This window comes from Vanellus vanellus (assembly GCF_965231255.1).
Source record: "Vanellus vanellus genome assembly, chromosome: 6".
In the NCBI taxonomy this organism is placed as follows: domain Eukaryota; kingdom Metazoa; phylum Chordata; class Aves; order Charadriiformes; family Charadriidae; genus Vanellus; species Vanellus vanellus.
In genome coordinates this window covers 36,372,509-36,400,125 of record NC_138911.1, presented here as the reverse complement: position 1 = coordinate 36,400,125, position 27,617 = coordinate 36,372,509, and the positions used below count along the sequence as shown (strand labels likewise).

The 27,617-nt window shown below is 34.7% G+C and overlaps 1 protein-coding gene across 1 annotated transcript in view; it reads left to right on the top strand.

Moving 5' to 3' along the window:
- Positions 1-27,617, top strand: part of RYR3 (ryanodine receptor 3) — a 253,870-nt gene that overhangs the window by 77,127 nt on the left and 149,126 nt on the right. The window contains exons 10-19 of the mRNA XM_082485921.1: positions 490-646; positions 6,734-6,907; positions 10,836-10,957; positions 13,379-13,547; positions 14,570-14,705; positions 16,598-16,693; positions 17,400-17,518; positions 19,102-19,235; positions 19,865-20,106; positions 24,366-24,558. Coding sequence (XP_082342047.1) covers positions 490-646; positions 6,734-6,907; positions 10,836-10,957; positions 13,379-13,547; positions 14,570-14,705; positions 16,598-16,693; positions 17,400-17,518; positions 19,102-19,235; positions 19,865-20,106; positions 24,366-24,558 — 1,542 coding nt within the window. The remainder of the gene's footprint in view (positions 1-489; positions 647-6,733; positions 6,908-10,835; positions 10,958-13,378; positions 13,548-14,569; positions 14,706-16,597; positions 16,694-17,399; positions 17,519-19,101; positions 19,236-19,864; positions 20,107-24,365; positions 24,559-27,617) is intronic.

Below are 27,617 nucleotides of genomic sequence, written 5' to 3'. Positions count from 1 at the left end.
GTTATCTTGTTGCAAGTGAAATTTCAATATATACTATAAGGGTATACATTTTAACTTTGGCCTTCTGAACTGTATGTTTGTTTTACTCTTGTTGTGTTTGTGATTGCAAATGAAATACCGTCATAACTAACAGAGATGTAGGATAGTTCTTTGGAATGTTGAGTCCTCACGTAGATTTAATTCATTTGTTTAGGCAGTCCGCCGAAATACAGTAGTTAATTTACACTTTATTATTTTTCAAAAACGTGTAGGATATTTTTATGGACACCGCATGTAACACCCTAATAAAAGAGAGAAAATTAAAGCTATACTCCTTTCCAAGATTCCCTTTGCAGATGTATTAACAGTTTTGCATCTGTTTTAATGCAAATATTGAAATCAAAAGCAAAAAGGAATATTTATAGCACATTCTGTTTTCTTTAAAGCCCACAATAGAAATACCAGTTTTGCTTAGTTCATAAATTATTTTTTGGTGTCTCGTATGTTTAGCTGGAGTGGAAGTAACATCAGATGGGGACAGCCTTTCCGTCTTCGACATATTACAACGGGAAGGTACTTGGCTCTGAATGAAGATGAAGGACTTGCAATGTTAGACAGAGAAAAGTCAGACACAACATCTACTGCCTTTTGTTTTAGAGCATCAAAGGTAAATAACATCAATGCAAATTTGTCTTAAACTCAAATTCTAGGTCTGAGTTGTTTCAAGGACTTTATAAATAATTTGTAATTTCTAAATTGAAGCAGTTGGCAGGGATTATGCATTTAAATACAAAGGTAAACAATCTGAGTTGAGAGTAACAAAGGTTTCCTTGAGGAAAAATAGAGATGATGAATAAATTTTAGAGTAAACTAAACTGTCAATAGGTTAAAAATAACAAGATTGAAAACTAATACAATGCGAGATACAGTGCTTTAATATGAATGGCTTTAATCATTATAGAATCATTTTAGTTAGACAGAATCTCATTAGAATGTTATTCATTCCAGCTCTATCTGTCATAATGGAATTCAACTGAATTCAGTTGGGCAAAATTCTGCCCATGCTATTCTTTGTGCAGTGTGTTGATAGGTGGATTGAAAGGAAAATGTAGTCAATGATTTCTAAACTATATGTTTTCAAACTGTGCTCTTTAGTGAGCTTCTAATTGCATGTTACTAGCTTTTTCATCATTTCCAGCTGAGAAAAACAGTACAAGCGAGAGAGAATGAAGAATGGCTATGGGGGTAGGCAGAATTAATAACTTTTTTCCAGAAAGTGAAAGGTTTTTACATGAAAGATGATGAAAAGTTTTTATGTTCTTTCATGATATTACTTATAAATAGTTGCCATAGCTGCTACAGTAGAATTTTCATTAAGTATGAGAAGTTAAATGTTCCATGTAATTCTGAATCCTCTATGGTCCCTGAAGGGCAGTGAAAAAGAATCTTTAAAGTTCGATAGATACTAGATAAAATCTAGTATTAAGGGTCTTGACAGATGGTAGACTTTTGTTAGTATAATAAAGCAAATAATTCTTTTTAGCATGTTTAAAATAAGAATGTTTATTTTATTAGTGTGACTGCATACTGTATGCCAAGAATTTTCATTTTAACCAGTCAAAATAATTGAAAAATATCAGGAAATTTCCTTAGATTGCTAGATGCTCACCAAATAGTTTTGGGTTCTTTCTTCAGTGTAAAGGCTATGCAGTGAAGATTGTAAGTATGATGGTGTGCAGGGGCATTTATTTCTACTGTAATTTTTTCCTGGTTTTGGCAAATCATGGCACCCTGGTAAGGATGGTGAGAATGCCAGGAATGCCGCAGTTACTGGTTTAGTATTGTGTTCAAATTCCTGCAACCTACTCACTGTCTAATTGGACACTGGCTGTCCTGCAATTTCTTAATAAAGCAATGTATAAATTTTAAGTATACAAATTTTATATTTATGTGTACATACTCATAAAGTAAATAATTTCTGTTACATTGAATATGCATTCCCTATTTTCTTACTCTTTTTGTTAAGGTGTGCCTCAAATGCACATTAATGAAATTTGTTATGATCCCCAAAATGACTACAGTGAAGTAGAGTAGTAATTAATTAATCAGAAATCAATAATGATTTAATGTTTAATGCATTTGTCCCTTCTACTGTGTTTGTACCTAATATGGTTGATAATGTACATTTTTATATGAACTACAAGTTCAGTATCTCATCATCCTAGGATTTGTGCTGTCCTATATAGAAGAGAACATTTTTATGTCACAATAGATTATAAATTGGCTTTTGCCTGTGCCCAGAATAAGAATAGTTGTTTATTGTCTGGACAAGTGAGAGCTGCACTGGCCCATGGGTGGAAACATTAGTGTTTCCAAAGGTGAGGAGAACAAGCAGTAATAACTCTTCCTGACGAAAGGAGGGTGAGGTTTTGGAAGCATATAAACCCAAAAGATTGATCTGAACTGTAAGAAGGAAAGGACTTTTAATGCCAAGCGCTGATTGCATACAGATTGAGGGGAAGAAGAACTGCAGAACTAATAGTTAGACTAGATATATGCAAGAGTGATTTTCTCAATTTCTGCACGTGTATTTGTAAACCTTTGTTTCTTCTTGTTCATTTTCTCAATGAAGAACCTTAATATGGCATGAATTAAGGGAAATTTCAAGATAAACTTCCTATCTAGCTGTGTAAAGATCCTTAAAAATAGGGTGCTAGAATACCTGTCCTTTAGAATCATAGAATAATTCTGATTGAAAAGGACCTTGGGAAGTTGTCTAGGCGGTTCAGCCTTCTGCTCCAGGTGGGGTCAACACTGAATTCAGACCAGATTGCTCAGAGTATACATTGCTATGTAATATCCAAAAGGAAATAAACTATTTCTTCATTGAGGTATTCTTTCTAGTTTGGGAGCCAGCAAAAGGTTGTGTTTTGTTTTTTTTCTTGTGGAAAAAAGAGATTATCTTTGCCAGTAGGCAGAGCTGTGTGGAGTACACCAAATCCCCAAGGCTGTTACAGGAGCCTGTAACACATGGCTTAAGGTGTTATTTTTCCAACAGTTGTTATAGACACCTTCTTGTTGAAAAAGCACACCTTCACCCTCAGTAGTGTTACATACCATATCAGCGGTCTTGCCTGTTCCTTGCTTTTCAAAACCTGTGATTGCATTCATAATGTATTTACTTTCACTGTTTTGTTTCCTTTTGCTGAGTAACGCTGGAAATCGAAACAGATATTTTAAATTCTAAAATTCAATTTAGAGTTTTCCTTAATATGTCCTTACATAAATAAGAATAGAAAGGAGCTTTTAAAAAACTGAAAGAACATGCTAAAGAACATTATGGTGCTGATTTAAATGAAAACAGCATATGCAATATACGTCTATTTACTGCAGATTACTGCAAAATTATGCCTTTTGTTGGGTTTAATATGGAGGGTACTTTTGACAAAGTTTTAAAATGTCAGCCTTTATATTTTAAGGCAACAACTCTGTAATGCCTTGTGACCACAGAGACAGCAGTTTCCCTACAGCAGATGGAATCCTGTTTTGAAATGGGATGTTCTCATTCCAGCACAGTACTTGGCTCAGTATACTCTGCTGAGCAGAACCTTGGTTCTGCGTATAAATTTCTTTGAGAATAAACACAGTGAAGAACAGGAGCATACTTAAAAATATTTATTTTTTTTTAAAATTTTGCAGCCCAGAATTAATATTTGAGATTTCATATTTTATTTTCTTGATGGTATATACAATTGACAATGAAGAAGTTATTGGTGTAGTTTGAGTAAGTAACATTCTGACACATTCAAAAGTCACAGATGACTCATGCAGAAGGATTTGATATCATTTTAATATTACTGCCAGCATGTAGCTATCTTAGGGGCTCAACATCGCACTAGGATGTCGTAATAGTTTAGTAGTAATCATAAAGTTTAATTCGTTTTTGGAATAAGATGATAGGTATTACAGTGTCCTTTACCTACAATTGTCTCTAAAAGTTCAAGTATTTATTTGTAAGTTCGTATTTTACAATTGTTATTTCCCACAAAGCACTGCATTTTAAATACAGTATTAAGCTATTTTTACTAATCATTTCATATTGGAGGAGAAATTAGAAGGTAAAATAAGGTAAAAATTTAAATCACCTTTTTTTTTCTTGCCTACTGTGGTGTAGAAATGTAAACAGCAAAGTGAACAGGGTACAGTAAGCCTAGTAGCAAGATAGGTAAGCTCAATGTATCACTCCTCTGCTCTTATATTTATAGACCTTTTATGCTTTTCTTTTGTTAAATTGGGGTAGTCTATGGCAGAACTTTTAACGCAATAGCAGTGTGCAGCCCCAAAAGATACAATTTTAATTAGCTTGCATAAATTAGATTTAATGGGTTCAGCAGTCAGATTGTCTTACCATTCTTTAGGAGTACATAAACAAGCCCTTAAGATATCAAGACGTTTTTTTTCGTGACTGTGTTTTTACAAGAGGACTGTTGAAAAATCATTGTAAAGACAGTTGGATTTATTTGTCCTGTTCACACTGCCATTCCTTACCTTCCCTCTATCGTGTAGAAATCTGTGATTCTATGAATCTCTCATTGTCTAAATCTTGCCCATCTTCTAGTGTATTAAATATCTTGTGAAAATTGCTTCTTTGACAGCTTTGCCCTCAAGTTCCTTTGTTCATTCCTTCTTTCATTTTTATTTTTTGTTACTGTTATTTTTCCTTTGCCATCTTCCAGACCCATGATGTGATTTGTTTTCTTTGACTTGATTCATTTGTGGCCTGAGGGACTTAAACTGGGAATGGGTTGTGAAGAGAGGGTTTTGAAGGAGAAAGTGTTTGGATATTTTCCTGCTAAGATATGTACGAGTATCTAGATAAGAGTTATTTTTCTCTTTCTCCCTTTATAATCTTTATCTGACTATACTTTTTCAGCTGTTTGAAAATACACCCTCTCTCTTTGATAGCACGCTGCTATCAAATGACTTGGCTGAAATCCTAGAAAAACTGGACACAGCACAAAGAGCAAAACATCATGAAGAGGAATGTATACCTTATTGCTTAAAGTGATAACAACCTTCAGGCCCCCAAAATCATTCAAAAGCTTTATTTCTGAAATTTGAAAATCTTTATTTTTCTTTATGTTTAGTGTTGTCAAAAAGGATCACTGTTGCTCACTTTTTTTTAAAACAGTAACTTAATTAGCATCACCTGTTACCATATTATGATTTCTTTGCTTGATTGATTGTTGCTTGATTCTTGATGCAGATGCAGATGTGATATTTGAGAAAAATGTTTTAATCTTCAGGCTTCTATGTAAAGACAAATAATTAATTGCTGACAGTTAAGGAATTTGTGCTATTTTATTGTATTTTTCATTTAATGGCCTCACTGTAAATGTGTATTGAAAGAGTGCATCTTTATCTGCACGTGATGGTGCAGTCTGCATAAATATGATGTGACATCCCCATAGTCTTGATATTGTAATGATATCCCCAAGGAATGTCTTGTAATTTTATTCTACTTCATCTTGGCATTATAAAGCTATCTGTTTCAACTCAAATTATTGTTGAAATGTGACAGCTAAATTCCATATAAATGAAAGTAGATTAGCATAGTTAAAATAGAATTTCTCTTTACTCCACAGATGTTGAACATTCAGTAAGCTGAAATGAAATAAGAAAACCTGTTACATGTGTAATAATTTAAACTGTGTATCAATGTCTAACATATTTTGTTTACTTAGCAACAAATGAGCAACTGTCTACATTTAAGGTTAAGTCCATCACCATTTGAAATCGTAGAAAAATGATATAATCTAACTACTCTATTTACTTTGAGTTTTTTGTTTAATCACATACATGTGCATGCATCCATAATTTGCTGTTACAGAATTTGCTGCATAATTCTTTTCTTATTCCTGAGTTCAATTTTGAAAGAAAAACTAATTTATTTTAAAGAAAAACATGCTTTTGTGCTGGAGACTTAAAATCCTCTGGTTGTGAATAAAGAATAATGGGACTAAGAAAAAGGTTGGTCTTAAAAATTGTACTGGGTGTTCAGCCAAGCATTGAACAATGTCCTTAAAAAGGATTTGAAAGAATTCGGTTGCTCTTACAAAGAGGATAAATGGAAAAATAAAATAAATGTAAAAAATTATGAAATGCGAAAGTAAAATTAATGTAAAAGCCAAATCATACTTATTTTAAGAATTCTTATTTTCTTCTTTGCTGGTTGTTGCAATACAGAAGCATTATTCCAAGTGAAGTTTTTATCTGCATATACTATCTATAAGCAAAAAATTGTTTAACATAAATATTTTAACTAAATTTCAAAATATGTTTCTGCTCATTTTTCTTTTTCATATTTAAGCTGAAAGTTGAAAATTTTACTAATATAGAGTTCTATGGACCCTACTAAACAAACTTTAATTATATCAGTAAATTAATTATTGATTAGGTTAGATTAAATATTTAGATTTTTTAAAATATATTTACATGGTAATGGATTTTACTTGATCTTTTTTGCTTCAGTGAAAATGATGCTTCAGATTTGAAATTATTTTTAATCAGAATCTGACAAATTAATTGAATAAAAACAGAGAAATGTGTTACGTGAAATGAAATTTAGCTGCATCTTAACAACATAAGTAACATAAATATTTTTCAGTGTTAGAATATGTTTCAGTGTAGAATTCAATGGTTTATCCTGTTCCGGTACAGAGATTAAATGCCAGCTTTTTTTTTATCTTCTTAGGAGCTAAAAGAAAAGCAGGATTCTAGTCTTAAACGTGACATTGATGGAATGGGAGTCCCAGAAATAAAGTACGGTGATTCAATCTGTTTTGTCCAACATGTGGCCAGTGCCTTATGGTTGACTTACAAAGCACAAGACGCTAAATCAGCACGTTTAGGTCCCTTGAAAAGAAAGGTAATGTTTGAGAGTTAGTTTAATTACTTGTAAAATGAATGTTAATTGAATAACAATTTTGGTCTGTCCTGTTTTTTTTTTTGCCATTTTACCAATGTGGCAGTTGTGGGTTTAATTTTCTGTGCTGTTTTATTGAAAATGGTGTGAATGTTTCATTTTAAAAATGAAAACAATGGTGGATATTAACATAACTATGTAACTGAAGAAAAACTTTGCCACTAAGAAATGTATTTAGCTATTTTTCTTGCTAGAAGAAATTATTAATTTGGGCTCAATTTTTATTTTTCACACCTTAGTAAAATATGAAAATTCCTGATTTGGGTTGTCAAATTACTTTTTTGAATTCTACATTTAACTGTTTAAGGGCATAACGTTGTAAGTCACCTTACATTCACTGTTGTTTTAGAGTTTATAATTTAGTATATTGTATGAAATGGCAATTACATTTATTACTTAACAAATGACCCTAGAAACTCTTTGGATTTCTTAAGAGGTATTGATGAACAATTTCCTGCCAAAATGTTAGATGTAATCGTGATGTGGCATCAAGAAGGTCTTTCTCTCAGCCTTTTGATTACAGGGTATGAATATATTCTTAATTAGGGGCATATGACCTGTTATCCCTTCAAATTAAGTTTGCATTTAATTCAGAATTAAGGGGTTTAGTACTAGCTTGACTGCATCATTATCAAATGATTCTTTGATTTGGTATTCATAGATTTTTTTCAACTTGAACCTATCATTAGAATACGAAAGAAAAAAAAGTTCATTACTGAACAGAAGTTGGAATTCTTCTTTAATTACTTGTATGTATCTACATTCACAAGAGGATACTGTACACAAGCACTGTAATACAAAAAATTAGGTTGTCAGCACACCCTCGGCACAATCTCATTTATTTATGCAGCACACATGGTCATAAACAGACAGTGAGTGCCCAAACCCTTCACTTCTTCTCAGCAACCTGGCTGATCAGAGAAATTCTTCTTTGTATGCCAGTCATTTAGTATTTTCTTGATAAGAGATTTAATCACACAATTATGGCTTCTTCCGTTCCCATGCCAGTATCGGCTATGGAATTCTGTTTCCTCAGAGTGTCTAATTTTACTTCTTGGAAAGGCAATGTGTAGATTCTTCCTCTCTATTCAGTGGATTTTGCAATAGCTTCCTGTGAAGTTTGGTATTTTTTTTCCCAGTTTTCTGCTCTGCAGCAAGGGACTTGAAAGAACCTCTGTAATTGCCAGTCACTTTTATTCTCCTTTCAAACTGTATCATTCGTGTTCAAAGACTCCAAATCTGTTGTTGCCCTCTCGCCTGGAGAATTCTCTCCTGTTAAGCGCCTTCAAATAGAAGAAAACCCAAACCTTCTCGCTTCCTGTAATTGATACTCCTGTGGCGGCAAGAAACAATTTTTCATCCTCTGCAAAATGCAGTATTCGGCTATAATTTTGTAAGCGAGTTTAGATACATACATCCCTTTAAATTTCATATCACATTTATTTTTCTACAGTAAAAGTGAAGTCATAGCTTTGTATACATCCTTCACTATCATTTTGTGAGGAGATTTTTACTTTTGGTCACTGTAATCCTTCTCAAGCTGACCTGCACTTTTTGTAACATGCCTCAGTAACCCTAGGAGGATTGAAAAATACCTTATTTTTGCAAGAGGCAAAGGGGGGGGGCTTCACATAACCTAACTATTATCACTGACAGCTGCTGCAAATCTATAGAGAGGAGAAAACAGTGGAATTAGTTTTGTTATAAAATAGTCAAAATGCCAAGTAAAAATTTCTATTGTTTGGCTTTGCTGTAGTTTCATGTATCTAGTTATCATGCTGTCTTTGCAAGACACAGATATGTAAGAATTTCTGGCATCATTTATGAGGCTTCTGTTGCATGATTTCTGCCAGAATTTTGATCTGTTGTATGTCTCCTCTCTCTGAGATCTTGGTAACCAAGGGTTCAAGACTTTGCCAGGTAGTGATGGTGTTTGCATCAATATTCTTCAACATTCTTCCACTATCCAGCATGAGTGATGGATTACTATCTTTTCAGTTCGAGAGCTTTCTTCTGTGCAAACTGTGAACTGCTGTAGAGCTCCAGAATGCTCGAGCTCAGAGAAACATGTGCTACGTGCTTTGGATTCACGTCCTGGAGACCATTGCTCAGGGTGTTGGTCAGTACCAATGCCCCTGCTGTACCTCAACAAGCAAGGCAGTGCCAAATGCCCCTTTATACGAAGGGAAGTAGTTTATCTGAGGAATTGGAGTAGGCAGTACTGGATGCATCTGGCCGTGATCTACTTACTGGAATTCTAAATAGCACTTTGTTGTCGTTGTGGTGTTTCTGGATGATTTAGTTGAGGTTTGGGGTTTATTTTCTTTTTTGATCAGAGAAATAGGGAGGATTAGGTCCTTCTAAAAGACTTTTCCCTGATCTACTGCTTACTTAGGAGGAAGAGTGCATATCTGCAATTGCAAATTGCACTATTCACAGTGGTGAAGGCGCAATTACTTTGCAAAGCGTGGCAGCTTTAATATCCTATCTGTCAAAGGTTTTCTTTCCTATACCCTTCCTGTAGCTCCAAACTCTGGACCTTCATGCAATGGCCTGAGGAAACATTATCCGATTGTCAAATGTTTTCTTACTAGTTTTGTGATGGGAAAAACAGTTCTCTAGTTATTGTTCAGTTAAGAGACCTCAGGACCCTTTGTTAGCTGAAATATCACTGTTTCCATACAGGTACCCACAGTGTGACTCTATATAAAGATGTAGTTGAACAAAGAAGAAAGATGACCACTATGTAAACTAGTCTTCTTTAAGATAATGTTATTAATATACATATTCAAAAATGTCATCTTAGTCTTCTCCATCACATTTCAAAATAAACTCATAAGGTGATGTTTGCCTCTTCTTTTAAAAGAAGTACTTCCTCAGCACGTTGGAAGGAACAGAGAACATGTGTACTTTTAACCCTCCCAAGTATAGGAAAACATCACTTTCAATGCTTTGGTATACCTGTATGCCAGTACGTACAAAAAGCTGTTGGTAAATAACCTTCCCATTTGTGGCAGTAACCACTTATCTAACATTGTCAGTTTCTCTGTTAACTATTCAGTGCCTTCAGAATTACTTAGCTAACTGGGAAGTTGAGCAGCAAATTTTTACTGTCTTAGACCTAAAGAAATAATTTTTTCAGTGGAGAATCCAATAGGTTACACGTTGGGCAAAGAAGGGGGATAACTCACATTTAATTCTTACAAAAGTGCTGTAGGATTTTAATGACTCAAAATGATCAAGACTTATTTTTGTGATACTTAAAAATTATGCTGGGTTTTTGTGAAATTGGGTATTTATTTAAAGGGAAAACATTAAAAACACACCAAGGGATCTGGTATTGCTTGAAGTTCATATGATGTTTACATCTGGTTCTGATAATCCAACACAATGTGTAGAGAATACTTAGATGACTCAGAAGTTAATCATAAATGTTGTAGCTCCTTTAGCTGCATTGTAATTTTTATGATGTTCGTCATTCCAGCTTGATTTTCTGGTCAGTAGTCTTTTCAAGCGTGAATCCTTTAGTAAATGATGCTTAAGATGGTGAAGATCTTCTTTCGCTGACATCCACCGTATAGAAAGAATGACATTTTTGTTTCAATTGGAAAATATTTGATAAGCATATTTTTAATGAATTCTGGGAGAATAAAGGTAGATTAAAATGTCTTCTCTGAATAAGTTTTATGCGAGACTGACAAATTTGTAAATAATTAATGAACAGGTGTTCAGATAAAGTAATTAACAAGTAGTAGCTCAGTATATATGTAATTACTGTTTTCAGTACAATATTGAAACAAATTACAAAATATTTCAAAAGCACAAAGGTTTTTTTAAAGTAATTATTGTGATAATTGCGGACTTTCAATAGGTTATATTACACCAAGAAGGCCATATGGATGATGGTCTAACCTTACAAAGATGTCAGCATGAGGAATCCCAGGCTGCTCGAATCATTCGCAACACTACAAGCTTATTCAGCCAGTTTACAAGGTAGCTGTTACCATCTTATATAAGCGCGTTTGTTTGTTTGTTTTTTAAAGTATTCTGAAATGATAAGAATTTCTCTAACAGAATTCTTATTACCTGCTTTCAAATATTTGTATTTAGAAGCTATTAACAGTATATTTTTACTGACAAGTTTGGAATTTTGATTAGTAATACCATTAAATAGATAAAACAGCTTACTCAAGATTATTTACATGAAATCTAATACCATGAAGCCAGAAGCAAACTGGATCATAATAATCCAGGTTGAAGAAAACATGCTAAATAATCTTAGTGTAACCCCATTAGTAAGTATTCTACAGCAGCTAGAACTTCACAATATTCATAAAAGAGTTCATATGTTTCTGTTTTTCTTGGTAGACCAAATATTATAGCTAGCTCTATTCAAATTTGTCAAACTAATTGAAAGGAATATTGATGCATAATACTGTTTAGATGAAAAATACGATGGGAAACATTAGCAGTTCCAAGTCCATGCAAATAAGCAATAGAAGAAAGTACAAAATAGATCTCTTCGTGTCTGGTAGGAGAATACCAATTTATTGCCTTCAAAATCTGCGCTGAAATATTTTATCTGTACCTTTTTAATCACCCATCCTGTGGATCCTCCTACTTCTCTGTCACCACTCTGATCATATCTGGAATGTTTAAAGATCAGAGGAGAAGCTGTTCTCTCCGGAGAACTGTATGTAGTATAACAGATTATATGCAATAACAACAATTAAGGCAGAAGGCTAACTGTCAGCTGAGAAGGTAAAAGGAACAACTTAACTTCTCTCTCTCAGCTAAATTATTACGTGAGCATACCTAAATCGCCTGTTTAAACCAACACAGTTGGAATGGATTTATGGGTATTCGAAGTCAGTAATAGCACCTCAGCAGAGAGACTGTTGACTATATCTGATTTTAAAGAATAAAAAGGTGGTTGTTCTGCTTTGTATCATCTGACTTGTCAATTTCTACAAAACTGTTCAGAATGTTTTCTGTCACTTATCAGTTTTGCTTCATTTTGGAAGACTTTATTTACCAATAAATTTAGTATGGAAACTATAGAAATAGTTGAAAACTGTTCTGATAAGGGCTTTAGTATTCGGATAATGAAGGGAAGTATCAAGAAAATTGTCTTACATATGTGATTGTATTTGATGTTTTGAATAATACCTTTAGCTATGTTAGTTTGAAAATACTCATCATTTTGAAGTATAACTTTATTGTGCTATTTCTTTTCTTACTTTTGTTCCCCTTCCCTTCCCTCATTCTTTAGAATAAATTGTTCATGACATTACTACACTTACATGATAAAAGCTCTTTAACTAGCAGCAAGATAAAGATCTTCAATTCAGTCAAAGTTCCATGTTTCCTTCCATATGATATGTTTTTTCTAAAGATTTTTAGGGTAAAATACAATTCTGTGTTGATGCATATTCATTTATAATTGCTGAGATCAACGTATAAGAATACACAATGAAATCAGTAAGAATGTATGTAGAACTGAAGAAACTTTTTTCACAGTGCGTGGCAGAAAGTTTAATGATGATGATCAAGTGATCATCTTTGTATTACTGCCTAATAGATGAAAAAATAAAGAAAAATGAGTTTATAATTAAGAATTTGCTTCCCCAGAACCCATCATATGAGCCCGTGTTTAAAACATTACTTCTTCAGTATCATGAGGGACTACACTATTCCTTGGTATTTCTTGTGCTGAGGATATAAAACCAGAGCCACCTCTGCCAGCAATCAGCTCCTCCTAGATTATACTATTTATAGTCAGATGCTGAAAAATTGGGTTGTCGCCCAAGATTGAACAAATACTTGAACAGGAAAGAGACATTATTTTAGTGACAACTGAGATTCCTTGAAATGCTGTGTATTTTTAAATCCCACCCTTCTTTATTTCCTATATAGAGTTGATTGAGGTTTGAGTTGATTAATGGTTTGGATTACCTGTTATTTTTGTGTTCTTTGTCTAGAACACTGGGGGTGTACAGCCCCCCTCAGCTACTATTTTAGTCCATCTGCACATTATGCCTATATCACCAATAGGAATTAAGGTATCTAAACAAATTCAATTACTGTAAGAAAGGACTTCGTTACCTCTTTTATCTCTGTTTAATCTTTTTGCTGACTTACATTGTTTCTTCTGCTCATTTTTTTCAGTCGTATTCTCTTTACATCAATGCAGAAAGGGAAGCATCATTCCACTTCAGGAAGCTCTGAGCGCTGGGAACACAAACAATAGATATTTGAATGATTTGCAATTCAGATCAGCTCTTGCTTATATACACATCATATGTGTAACAAGACTTGATTTAGATACCAATAGAAAATAGGCTGCTACATAATACTATAAATTACAGTGGGAAAATGAATAATGCTGCCAGTCTTTCTCGTTGTTTTCCGTAGTGGAAACAACAGAACACTATCACCCACTGCCCTGCCTGTTGAGGAGATGGCTCAGACTCTGCAAGACCTGATTACTTACTTCCAGCTTCCCGAAGAAGACCTGGAACATGAAGATAAGCAAAGCAAACTCCGGTCACTCAAAAACAGACAAAATCTATTTAAAGAAGAGGTACAGAGAGAAGAATTTTTACATTACTTTTTATTTTAGATGTATCATGTCACAAACATAGAGAAGAACCTAAATGTTATCAACTAGATACAGGCATATGATTTATAATGTAAAGTTCTGTATGAGATATATATATATATATATTTATAAAAGACTGTAATGCCATATGATAAGTTGATGTGATGTATTTTTCATTTCCACACTTGTCACAGGCCACAAGCTCTCACAAAATTTGGTCTTAATACTTCTGAGAATCTTTAAACAGATGTCATTTTTAAAAGAAATTATTGTGGCAAGAAATTTCTTCTTCTGTCTATGAAGTTATATATTCAGGATACCCCAAATGAGTAATATAACTTGGAACAACAGTATATGTTATTTCTGATGTCTTTTCTGTCTACCAGGGTGTGAAACAGGAACTTTTTATCTCTAGAAACTGGAAGAATGCTAGTTTTAGAGAAGGATATGTATTACATGATTGTGGAATTGCTTCTCCCTGAAAATAGAATAATTACACTTCTGTATAAATAGGAAATACATTTTACGATGTTTTTAGACATGTTTGGGTTGCTTGCAGGTTTTCATAACTGAAGTTCAAAATCTATTCTAGTGTTTGAACTTGTTTGTTTAATAGATATTTTATTGGATAGTAACATTTCCACCTTTTTTAATCAACAAAAAAATCCTTTGTATATAAAGTGTGGGGCTTTTTTCCTGTCTAAGATTTTATGTAAAAAAGAGTCGGTTCACAGAAATTATAAAAGCCTTCCTTGTCAGTTTTGTTTATTTCTTACTCTTTATAATACTTAGCTGAGTAAGGAACAGTATAGAATCATTCTCTAAAATGGATGATTCTGTTATAGAAAAATGCATATTCAAATCTTGTAAGCACAACAGTTTGGGTTTTTTTAATCTAAGATGATGCAACTTTTAAATGGGTACAGGAAAAAAATCTTTTAAAAGGGCAACAACAAATGCTTTTTCATGTACAGTTCGCTTTCCTCTCTGTCATATGTGTTTAGGGAATGCTGGCACTCGTTTTGAATTGCATTGATCGCTTAAATGACTACAACAGCGCAGCTCATTTTGCAGGAATTTCAAGAGAAGAACACGGTACAGCATGGAAAGAAATTTTGAATCTCCTTTACAAATTGTTAGGTAAGTTCCTCAAGAATCTACTAATGAAAAAAAGAAGGTTATGTATTCTTTATATACTACTTACTATTTCCCCACCAAAGAATACTTTGTGTGTTATTCATTCTGTCATGTAAATTACAGAATTTGTTCCATATACTTACTGGTATTTATTACAAAGAACAGAGTTGAGGAATGATACACCAGGAAAATAAATCTCAGCTGGGAAAAACATTGGTGCAGCATGCCTAATGCGTACATATATATTTTTAAATTTAAATGTACCTGTGGTATGCAAATAGGTGTGAATTATTATTTTAAAAATAGAAAAACTGGAAAACAGTCTCTATATATCACGGAATCATGGAATTTTCAGAGTTGGAAGGGACCTCTAGAGATCATCTAGTCCAACTCCCCTGCTAAAGCAGGACTGCCCAGAGCACATTACTCAGGACTGCATCCAGGCGGGTCTTGAAAATCTCCAGAGAAGGGGACTCCACAACCTCCCTGAGCAGCCTGTGCCAGTGCTCTGTCACCCTCACCGTAAAGAAGTTTTTCCGTGTATTTGAACAGAACTTCCTATGTTCTAACTTGTGCCCATTACCCCTCGTCCTGTCACTGGGAAGACATATGAAGCTGAAGAGAAGCCTAAAAGTGATAGTCAGAACTTGTAGGTATACTGAATCCATGTTTGTCACTTGAGGCTTAGATTTAAATGGTAATAAGAATAATTACATAAAACAAAAAAGCATTTTTTCAATTTCATTGCCATGATTTCTAGAGCAAAATGCTTCTGTGTTGTAGTAGGGCCAAAATTATAGAGTAGGGGAAGTATGTATATGTGTAGTTCTTCAAATCACAAATTTGCTGTGTGAGTTGTGTAAGTCCTCATATATGAGAATCTCGTCTTCTAACGGAGTTTAAATACATTCTAATTTCATTATAAAGAAAGTTAGTCCCAAACCATAGTAAAATACTCAAGTGGAGAGTTAAGACGAGTAAAACAAACGAGGGGGAGTGCTTTGAAGCATGAGTTTATTCACATAGCACAGACATGCAGATGTTTCTGATGAAATCTTCTCATGCTTTAGAAAGTAATGAGATACCATTGCCTGCATTGTACTACTATGAGTTTAAAAAGTAGGATTAGAAAAACCTCTTTAGTGCTATGTAGGCCTTTTCAGGTTTTGTCTTGATTTTCTTCTGCAGGTACATCTTGAACACACTTATTCAGATATAATAAATATTTGTTAATGCTTCATAATAGAAATCCTTGATAATTGTATATGAAAATATTGTATATTTTTTGGTGGTTTTCTATGATCAGTAATAATTTCTGGAAGAAAAAACAGTATTGCTTTAAATACTTGAATGCTGGTGAACTTTCAAAGTGTGGTCAAATAACATCGTGTTCTGCACTGCTGAAGACTAAAAGCTATTCATAACATAACATGTTTTAATCAGAAAGTAGAGCTAAAGACCCAGTACACCCAGCCTTCGCTTGAGCTTAAACTTCTGCATATGATCTTCCCGCTCATTTGTAGGAAGACATAGAAGAAGTGTTTCAGCCTCTTGATGATGACAGTGCTTGCCATTTGCATCAAACAAGGGTGGTGGATAATTTCTGTTTAAATTTAATAGTAAAATAAAACATATTTTTTCTGAAATACTTGTTTGTTGTACAGTAGACCCCTGTCAAATTCAAAAACTACATGCTCTTTGAAGTTTTGTCAGTTGCTGATAACCTAGTTAATGAAAATCTTAATTCTTTATTACCGTAATATATGTGTATTTAGGATTTGTTGGTTTATTATATTGTGAAGTTGTTATAACAATTGTGTTTAAATATGATTAACATCAGTTATTTAATATGGAAATCTTCTGTGATAAAATTATACCTTGTGGGTTTTTTCCAGCTGCCCTCATTCGTGGCAACAGAAACAATTGTACTCAGTTTTCCAGTAACCTCGATTGGCTAATAAGTAAATTGGACAGATTAGAATCTTCCTCAGGTGAGACTCACTTTTATTAATGTAAATTAACTATCAATACACCATACAGAGCTGTCTTACATTATACATGTCAGAGCAGTTTTCCTTTAAAATGACACGCACTAGAAAACAAATACACTGTATTTTTTTAATTGAGCAAAGTATTACATTTAAACAGACATTTTCATGGCATCTTTTGGTCCCGTACATTTGGTATATGCAATACCACATCCAGTCAGTGTTGAATGTGACTTTGTTGAATTAATGAATCGGGTCAGACAGTATCAAGGCTATTGTCCTATTGCTATCAAATAACGCCAGGGTTGTTTGTGGGCACAAGTACAAATAACATATATATATAAATATACATATATATAAAGGCTTTTTACACTATGCGGGGTTCAACAAAGTATCACAATACTATGCAGTGCTCCCTACTAAAACCTTTATCTGTCTCATTGAAAAGAAGAAGCTAAACTTGCATTTTTCTCAAGTGGTTTTAAAATTGTGGCTAAACCCCCAGAAATTAACAGATTCATAATTCACTTTTGGCTAATGCAGTTCACATCATAGTCATATCAAGACTCTTTGAAAAGTTTTCATTCTCTTTTTAGGCTGGAGACAAAATAGCATCTCTTAAGTTGCTCTGTTATTTACTGAGCTTCTAGATTGTGTTCAGTTGCAGAGATGATTTAATGACAACATTGTTTCTGTGGCCTTCATACAGGTATTTTGGAAGTGTTGCACTGCATCTTGATTGAAAGCCCAGAAGCTTTAAATATAATAGCTGAGGAGCACATCAAATCCATTATTTCATTGCTGGATAAGCACGGGCGCAATTACAAGGTATGTTTGGAAAAACTAAGTATGTATTGATAATCTTCCAAAGATTTGTGGAAAAACCCAGAGAAATGTCTACATGGAAATATGTTATTCTAGTACCTTTAAAGGAATAACTTCAAAATACATCTGCAAAATTGCTGTGTTGGGATTAAAAAAAAGTGTAATATATAATTGCTTTTCAGTTTCAAATACAGCAAATATTTATCACAGGCAAATATTTAAGAAATATTGATAACCAGTCAGAATTTTGGATTTGTTGAGAAAAGAAAGCATGTAAGCACACAGATGGGCAGTTGATTTTGTGATGTGGGGCCCTGCAGAAGCAGTGAACTACCGTTGTATCTGCAGAAAGACAGAACTCTAAATCCTGCAAAGTCATTCCTAACTTGAGTAATAATAATAGCAACAGAAAAGAAAAAAATAAAATAAGAAATTGGAAAAATAATCCAAATACCCAAAACCACAGGTGTTCAGAAGAAAGAAAAAACCCCTGAGTTATACCAGAAGAAATAATGGTGAAAATTAATTTAGACATCAATGTGCAATTTATTATGACAGAAGAAAGCGAACACAGTTTCTGGCTGCGATCAGGATGACATCACAACACAAAGGAGGATATAGTTTTATGTGTGATTTTTCTGATGTGAGTTTCCTTCCTCAGTTAAAATTTTACTTGAAAGACTGATAACCTGGAGGAAGAAGAAAGAAGTTTTAGTGAGCTGAAATTACTGATTTACAGGAGAAGGTGATATGGAGAACCTAACCAACTACAGATACAGAAAAGGAGAGAAGTATTTTTAAGCATGGTTAAACAGTATGAAGTGATATAAGTAAGCATAAGAAAAAAGTTGAAATTAGAGTGGTAAGTTTAGTTTCCTACTTTTAGCTGTTAGCAAGATTATTGTGCTGTGCCAGTCACCTGAAAAGAGAACCTTTCAGCTGGAGCATCTTAATGTAGACCTCATAGTGAGAACTTAAAGCAGAAAAGGAAAATGTTGTATACAGGAGAAGAATTAGACTGGGTAATGGATTTGTGCATTTCCATTTGTAATGTCTTTGATTAAACATCAGTAAGTAATGAAGTAATGTCAAATAATGAGTTTATTTTGTTACTCCGTAAAAAGTATATCTTGTTCTGCAAGATTAGAAACTCTGTTGTGATTTAGGAAATAAGAAACAGTAATATCATTAACAAAAATGTTATTGGAAATTACTGATTTGAAGGATTTTTTAAATGAAAAGCCTTGTGCCAGAAATATAGTCAGTGAGTGCATAGAGGTTATTTGAGAGAGGCTTGCTTCTCTTTTTGCAAAAGGGTTCATCGAAATGAGAATGAGGAATCTCAAAGGAAGGTATTTTTGAGGCATTTTGCAAACCCTGTGTTCTGAATTAGTGTTCCACAATGTTTGCTATCTATCAGTAGCACAGACTACACTCAATCCATATATGTGAAAAGTATTTATAAAACAATGATAAAGTGTGTTATATTCCTTCCTTTACGTCTATTCTGAATGTAAATTAAGCTAACAACTGAATAATAGTATAAGCAGCTGCCTTTACCCCACTTTCTTCTGATTTTTTTTAAGGTTCTCGATGTGCTTTGCTCTCTCTGTGTCTGTAATGGAGTTGCAGTTCGTGCCAATCAAAATTTGATCTGTGATAATCTACTGCCTAGAAGAGATTTACTCTTGCAAACACGTTTGATTAATGATGTGACAAGGTATAGTGCCATGTTTTATTGTTATATGAGAAAAAAGTGGAACTTACAGGTCTCCAGTAATTAATTGTAACCTAAAGAGACGTTCCACAGCTTTCATTATTGAGACACACATTTTAGGAAGTGTTTATGTATTAACTTCTGGAAAAAAAAACCAACATTTTTGCTAACAGTATGGCAATTGTAATGGAAACTGTGCTCAAATAAAATTGCTAATTAGTAGTAAGATCCGTTCTTAAACGGAAGGGTCAAGGTTGCTTGTTTCATATTCAAAACGGAGCCTGGCTTTACCATATAATAATCATGGAGTATGTAAACATACTGTGAAGTGCTTGTGTGTTTGAAGAGGGATTTGATTTCCTTTCAACCTTACTCATGGTTTTTTGATTTTAGGAAATGATCTTGTTATTCCACTTTTGAGTATAAGTTTTGCAAAGCATGGAAACTATACCTTAGAAGGTGATTCTACAGCAGCTTTATAAAGTCATAAAATGAATCACTACTTAAATATTATAAGCAAAAGGTGGCCATCTATTATCATATTTGCAAAGTGAATTTGACTATTATACAGCACTATACTTCATATGTTGCATTTTATTTAAACACTAACTGGCTTACATTTTCTTTCTTAGCATAAGGCCAAACATATTTTTGGGTGTTGCTGAGGGCTCTGCACAGTACAAGAAGTGGTACTTTGAGTTAATAATTGATCAGGTTGATCCGTTCTTGACGGCAGAACCCACCCATTTACGAGTTGGATGGGCCTCTACTTCAGGTTATGCCCCCTATCCTGGAGGTGGAGAAGGATGGGGAGGCAATGGTGTTGGTGATGACTTGTACTCTTACGGTTTTGATGGCCTTCATCTGTGGTCTGGTAAGAACTTTTTTCACTTCCATTTATTCTTACAGTTAGGAGCTACCTACCTTTAACTTCAGTGCCTGTGTGTATATAGCATGCTGTTTTATAGCGAGCTACGTTCAGCACTCCAGGATGCCATGAAATTATTTAGATTTTTAGATCAGACTTCTTGTGTGAGATTTTATTTAATATTGAATTATACCAATTAGGCTTTTTAGCAGATAGCTTCTATTTTCATGATTTTGATCAAAAAATGGCATTTTCCCTATTTAGATCAATACTGACTTAAGTCTGTCCGTTTGAAATCAATGGATATATTGATCTGACATGAATTCATTGTATATGCATCTACATTTGCATTATTCTTTCATTTTGTATATACAGTTGAAGGAAAATGACATTATTTTCCTCACACCTCTTGATAGATTTAATAAACTGAATTTATATTTTGATAAATAGTTTCATAAAAGATAATTTTGGCAATTAGAAATAAAAATTGCTACTCTTACCAACTTTGGTTTTAGAACATAAATTTCTGTGGAGTAATATCAAACTGAAAACCTGTAGTTGCTATGCTGTTTGAAAAAATATTTTTCATATTATTATCTAAAATAGGCTTAGCAGAAAAAAAATAGAGTTTTTCTAGGAAGGCTTCTTAATCTGCATAGTCATTTAGGAGACTCAGTACTGCAGTGAAGTGGTTACACTTGCAGTTTATAAAGAAGGGATTTAATAAGTGCCAACAAACGCATATTTTGTGGTCACTTAAGGATCAGTGACGGTAAACTTCTGGCCTTATCAGGCATTCTTTGTTTAAGCAAATTGAAGATGTTAGTGGGCTGAGTTAAGGAAAAGGTGGAAGTTGCTGCCCATGCAGTCAGGTAGATCTGAGTAAGAGCTCTAAAAGAGTAAAAGGAGTTTACAGGAGGGCTCATCTGAAGCGCTGCATGTTATAAAGAACAACCGCTGAGGAAAAAGGAGATAACAGAAGAATCTGATTAGGATGCTTTGGAGAAGGATTAGTGAGAGCCCACTAGAGCACATAGTTAGTTGGAAAGTGGCTTTGGAGGTATGAGCAAGGCTGCTGGTTTTTTGTGTGGTTATGGCTCCCCCAGTACTATATCCAGGGAAAGGGAACTAGAATATACTTTTTGCAAACAGCCAGGTTTGTCACAGCAGAATACCTCTTGACTGCGTCAATGTATGTTCCTGTAAAACAACCAGCAAGTCGCTATTGGCTAATTCTAAGAATCAAATGGCAGCACAGGAAATGCTGATAGTTGGTTTTGCTTTCTTAAAGTTCCTAAATACTCTCTAAATAAGGAACATTTCAGAGAAGAAATAATGCATAAGGCTATAAAATGAGAAAATGTTTAAGTAATTAGTTGTATACACTTGATTACATCATCTGCTGTCTTTTTAACATCGTTCTTAATTGGACTATCAGTAAGTAATGAAAGGAGAAAGAAAAGCAGTAGAAAGCAAATTAGTTGCTGAAATTTCTAGAAGATTTTACATAAGTATTCTACTTACATAAATATTTAAAACAGAGCTCTGGCAATTAGGTTTTGTACCTAAAATGTCTAACAATCTGTCTTGATTGGTAAAGGTCTTCTGTACATATAGATTTTTTTAAGAATATAGATGAAACTGGAGGATAGCCTTTTATTAAAGTTGTATAATTATGGTCTAAAATTGTATTTTCTCTGGCTTATGCCTTTGTTAATCATAGATTGTTTGAGAGCAAATTTTATTGGCTGGGTCTCTGCCTCAAGATAGAATTGAGTTGAAAACTGAGTTCAATGTCCAGAATGAGATGTGGACATGTTTTTCCAGAGTCAGACTATTCTAGCCACCTTTTCTCTGAAGTGTTTAAAAGTTGTGTTGGCAGTTTGTTGCAAAGGATATCTTTGTAACAATTGATTCACCAGGAATTTAGCTTTCTATGTTTCCTGTAAAGTCTCTCTAATTTTTTCAAAAGACTTAAAAAAACCTTCAGTATCAGCGCACTCAGTAGGTCTGTCTTAATTTAATGGTTTTGTTTCTTGAGTGTGTAGCCATCCATGAGCATTTGGAAGTTGAGGGGAAAAAAAACAGACACTGTTTCAGTTCTTGTGTGTAGAGTCTTTAATTATGAAGTAGCATGTTATTTTTCCTTCCAGGTCTCTCTTGCACACAATAGATGAGGCTTATTTTGCAGCTTATTCAATTTGTGGTGTGTGCTTTCTTTCTGTACACTATGCAAGGCATGTAGGCAAAATCATTAACTTACCCATATTTCTTAGTGCCTTGAAATGCCATATACAGCTTAAGTACTCTTTAATTGCTCAGAAAAGAATAGTGTGGGGCCATGAAATTAAAAAGTGTGTTGTAAATACAGCATACATAAATACACTGAGTTCGATTTTATGGCCTTAATTTGAACATTTCCTAATTTGGGTGTGTTTGACTTTTTAATTATATTAGCATTGTTCTAGCATAGGATTTTGTATATAAAATATTTGTGTGTGTGTGCACACACACATAATTCAATATTTACTTTCAGCACTGTACTGGGTCCAGCTGAGATGGAGTGCTGTGCTTTGTGTTGGCCGCTAGAAAGGTGTTGATAACACACCAATGTTTTGGCTACTGCTGGGCAGTGCTGGCACAGCATCAAGGCTGTCTCTCCAACAGTAGGCTGTGGGATGGGCAAGATCTTGGGAGGGGACATGGCCAGGACAGCTGACCCAAACCGACCAAAGGGATATTCCATACTGTACGATCTCTGCTCAGCAATAAAATCTAAGAGAAAGGAGGACGGGGAGGGGGGGGCATTCGTTATCATGATGTTTGTCTCCTGGAGCAACTGCTATGCATACTGAAGCCCTACTCCTGCGGAGTTGCTGGGCATCGCCTGCTGATAGGAAGTAGAGAATAAATTTTCTGTTTTCCTTTGCTTCTACATGTGGCCTTTGCTTTAGTTTTATTAAACTGCCTTTATCTAGACCCACGAGGTTTTTTCCACCTTATTTTCTCCCCCTGTGTCCTGCTGAGGAAGGGGGTGATAGAGCAGCTTGGTGGGCACCTGGCGTTCAGCCAAGGTCAGCCACCACAAGCACTACCGAGCAATTCTCAAATGGCAGAAATAATGATTTTTGGGAGTAGGCTGGGAGACATCTGTAACATAGTCCATTAGAAATGGCTGAATAAGTCATTAATACAAAACTGAACACTAACTGAACCTCAGAAATACAGTGAACCTAAGAAATACAGTCTCTTAAATCTCATCTCCTGCAGTAAGGGAATTTACTGTTAAAATACAATGTTTTCAAGGGAATTGTTTTGAAAGGAATTCTGAAGAGATATTCCTTGGCTAAAAATATACTCAGATATTCAAGTGCGATTGAAAAAGTACAGTTATCTCTAAATGTGTATGGTTAGATTACTTCAGCTATATTATCTCTAGTTAGTTGTTATTATCATTGCTGAGTCCTGTGCATGGCTGTAAGGTTTCACCTTCCCAGGTAGGGAAAATGAAGATCCTTCTGTTTGGTGTATGGCTGTACTTGATAAATAAAATGTGGCCTATTAAATTCTTGATCCATTTTTTGATAGCTCAGTATGCCATTCTGCCTTTTGATACTGTAAACCTGAATATTGGTCATAATCACAGCTCTAGTAGAATTATAGAATCATAGAATAGTTTGGGTTGGAGGGAACCTTTAAAGATAATGTAGTCCATCCCCCCTTCCATGGGCAGGGACTTCTTTCACTAGACCAGGATGCTCAAAGCCCCGTCCAGCCTGACCTTGAACACTTCCAATGACAGGGCATCCACAGCTTCTCTGGGCAACCTGTTCCAGTGTCTCACCACTGAATATTCACAGATATGTGAGTCTGGTATTACACAAATAACAAAAAAAAAAAAAAAAAAAGGATATGTCAATGTTGGCTTTATAAAGAGGCCATCATTTACTGTGCCTTAATACTCTTGCATAAGGCTACAGTGTGAACTTACACGATTTCAACTGAGCATATTCTGTCTTGCGAAGTGTAAGAGGTCTCAAGCGACTTGCTCAGTTTATGCACTTTCTTGCCCCATACCGCTTTGAAGAATGTTGACTCACTGTCTGTCTCTAAAGGCAGAACCGTTAATAAAACAGATGAAGGCAGGATCATGTCTTCATGACTACGAACAAAAAAACTTGATGGTGTTTTTGAGCAAATAATTTCATTGTTAAACCTGTGAGAGTCTGCTTAAAGCTTCTGATTACCGAATACTTTTATCCTAGGTCGAGTACCCAGAGCTGTAGCGTCTGTCAATCAGCATTTATTAGCATCTGATGATGTGGTTAGCTGCTGCTTGGATTTAGGTGTACCCAGCATTTCATTCCGCATTAATGGACAGCCTGTACAAGGAATGTTTGAGAACTTCAGTACAGAAGGGTTTTTCTTTCCTGTTGTAAGCTTATCAGCAGGTGTAAAGTAAGTAAAAATTAATTTTAATTGTTGTTTTCTTTGCTGTCTTGTCACACAAAATATTGTCCAAATTCATGCATGTTTTGTTGTTTTGGTTCTGACCAGCCAGCAGCTTGGAGAGAAGGAGGCAGGGAAGTGCTGATTTGTTTAGTGATGATTTCACTTAAGGGTGAAATGTGAGCCTGTTAGCAATTTGACCAAGTCACGGTGTCTGAAAATTATTATTTTATGGGTATTTGGTGACCTAGGGGAAATTAATTTTGTCTCATTCCAATTATCAGTGAAAAAAAGCGCACATTAGAAACACAGCACCACATTTGGCACTAATTAATATTCTCACTGGCTTTCTCAGCAGGTAGTAAAAAACCTAAATCATCATGCAAACTGATACTATATTCACAGTAGAAAACACAAAGAATTGATGAGAAGCAGTTTTGGAATCTCATTACTAATATTTCTTACCTGTTTTGTAGCTAAAATACTGAGATTCGAACTTACTATTTGTAGGCTTTTATCGTTATCTTACCTTTAATTCATGCAGGAAATCTTCTGCAAACGTCAGGCTACTTAAGGGGCAGAAATAATTGTGTTAACATTAGCATTAATGTTTGTAATGTTAACATTACAAAGCTGACAAAACAACAAAAGGCTTAGGTCTTGCACTGTTGTAACGACCAATTTCTGTTCAGTTCATCTTAGAGCATCTTTATTGCTGGCAACAATTTTAGGAAGGAAAAAAAAATATAATTAAGGAGAATTCTTCAGTAAGAGAAATTGGGATTTTTCTGTCTTTTGTAATCTGAGCATGATTTTTGCATAAAATATAGATGTTATGAAAATTTTTCACTAGGAAAAACTGCTAACATTCTAGATGTCAGTAGCTGCCAGAAACTGCCAAAGTTAGAAGAAATAAGCAGGAGTGGAGTAAGAGATTGTGGTGAAGGAGAGAAAAGATGCTAAGGGCTGACTTTTATTTAAAGGAGGATTTCTGTTATACATGGTAATTTTTGAGAAATTAAGGTTTGGTATGGCCAGTATAAACAGTATATAGCTTTCATAAGTGAAAGAAAGCTCAGGTTATGCATGGTTCATACATTTAGCAATTAAGAAAAAAGAAATCTTTGTTTCTCTGAGGTGAAATAAGTCAGATAACTAGTTCTCTGTGTGCTTTTCCTTCTATGATCAATACATAAATACTTTGAGCATCTCATGCTTAAGAGAACCTCTCAGGTGAGAGTACTAACAGAGACCAAAGAGAATAAAGGAGGCCTGGGAAAGGCTTAAAAAATCAATTTTTATTTATTCTCTGGAAGTGATCCTACCAGGTGGCTGCATTAGTACAAGAGCTTTTGAAAGCGTTCATTACTTTTTCTGTAAGAAGTCTGCCTAAACTGGTGTCATTATTTTTCTTCATTCTTATTTGATGTTTGTGCATTTGTGAGAGTGTTTTCCCTTGTAGTTAGTCATCTTCTGTGTCTGTTAATATCAGAGAAATGTTATTACATGGGAATCCTGAGTTCATGAGTGGAGGAGTGTATTCTGCACTGGGCACAAGCTCTTATGTTTCTACTTCTGTTTTGGATTATCTACTTTTCCTCTGCTTTCTGTGACTTTCTCAGTCTCTGATTCTGGGTGTGCTGCTTCATTTCATCATCAGTTTTTCCTCTCTAAACCTTTGTCGGCACCTGCTTACCCACACTGTCTCTTACTCTGTTTTTTACTGTAGGCATTTTCTCCCTATCTTCCCATTTTTTCCTCCTTTTACCAATGGGGTTTGTTGCACTACAATATGGCCATACAAATAATCAAGGAATTTAAATGGCAACTCTGTATTGAAAATTAATTGTCTTTTCTTCCATTTTTCTTTCCTTTTATTCAGATTTATTCAACCTTTTCTTAAATTATGTGTAAATGCAGAGATAAAGAAATGAAATATGAGATTAACTTCAAATGAGCCATCCAACATATTTTTAGGGAAGTTAGACATGAAAAGTCAACATCTAAAAAGTAAATGCCTGGTGCTTTTAGTAATTAAACATGAGATATGTTAAAAACTGTTATCATGGGGATCTTGTTTTTCTCAGGCAGCCTTTGTAGTTAGCAAAAGACTATTTGGCATAGTCTTGTCATTCAGGCTATGAAACTAGGTATAGCTGCTAGCAAATTACTAGAATGGTAGGTGCAGTTGCCTATGAACAGCACAACTCCAAAATGAAGCAAAATGAGTAAAGACTTGAGGAAAGTCATGAGGGAAGACTGAGGGACTTGGGTCTTTTTAGTCTGGAGAAAAGAATATTGAGGGGGAATCTTATTAATGCTTATAAATACTTAAAGGGAGGGTGCCAGGGGGATCAGAACAGTCTTTCAGTGGTGCCCAGTGACAGGACAAGAGGTAACGGGCACAAACTTGAGCATAGGAAGTTCCACCTTAACATGAGGAGGAACTTCTTTACTTTGAGGGCAGCAGAGCACTGGCACAGGCTGCCCAGAGATGTTGTGGAGTCTCCCACTCTGGAGACATTCCAAACACACCTGGACACCATCCTGTGCAACCTGCTGTAGGTGACCCTGCTCTGGCAGGGGGGTTGGACTAGCTGATCTCCAGAGGTCCCTTCCAACCCTGAACATTTTGTGTAATTCTGTGTCCTTTCCAACCCTGACCATTCTGTGAGTCTGTCATTCTGTGAGTAGTAATTAACTAAATCTGTTTTACTATTTTTAGCTGTCTTTTAGGAGTTATATTGCTTTATATTTGATTTTCAGGAGGGTTCTTTTTAAGGTTAAATTCAGACAAATTAAAACAAGTTTTTCAAATTAGAAGATCTGAACATTTCTTTTAAAAGGAGTCAAAAAGCTACAGCTTCTTGGAGTGTTCAAGTTTTTTAAAAGAGGGTGTGCAGCATTAGGAGGATATAGCCTGTGTGGAGATTTAGATACTGCAGTGGAGAGCAGGGAGAAAACAGACCTTGGAAGGAATGAGAACATCATAAAGATCAGGTGAGAATGAATGGTTTACTACAACTCAGGAAAATTGACTAAATAGGCAGGAAGCAAGGAGCTATTTA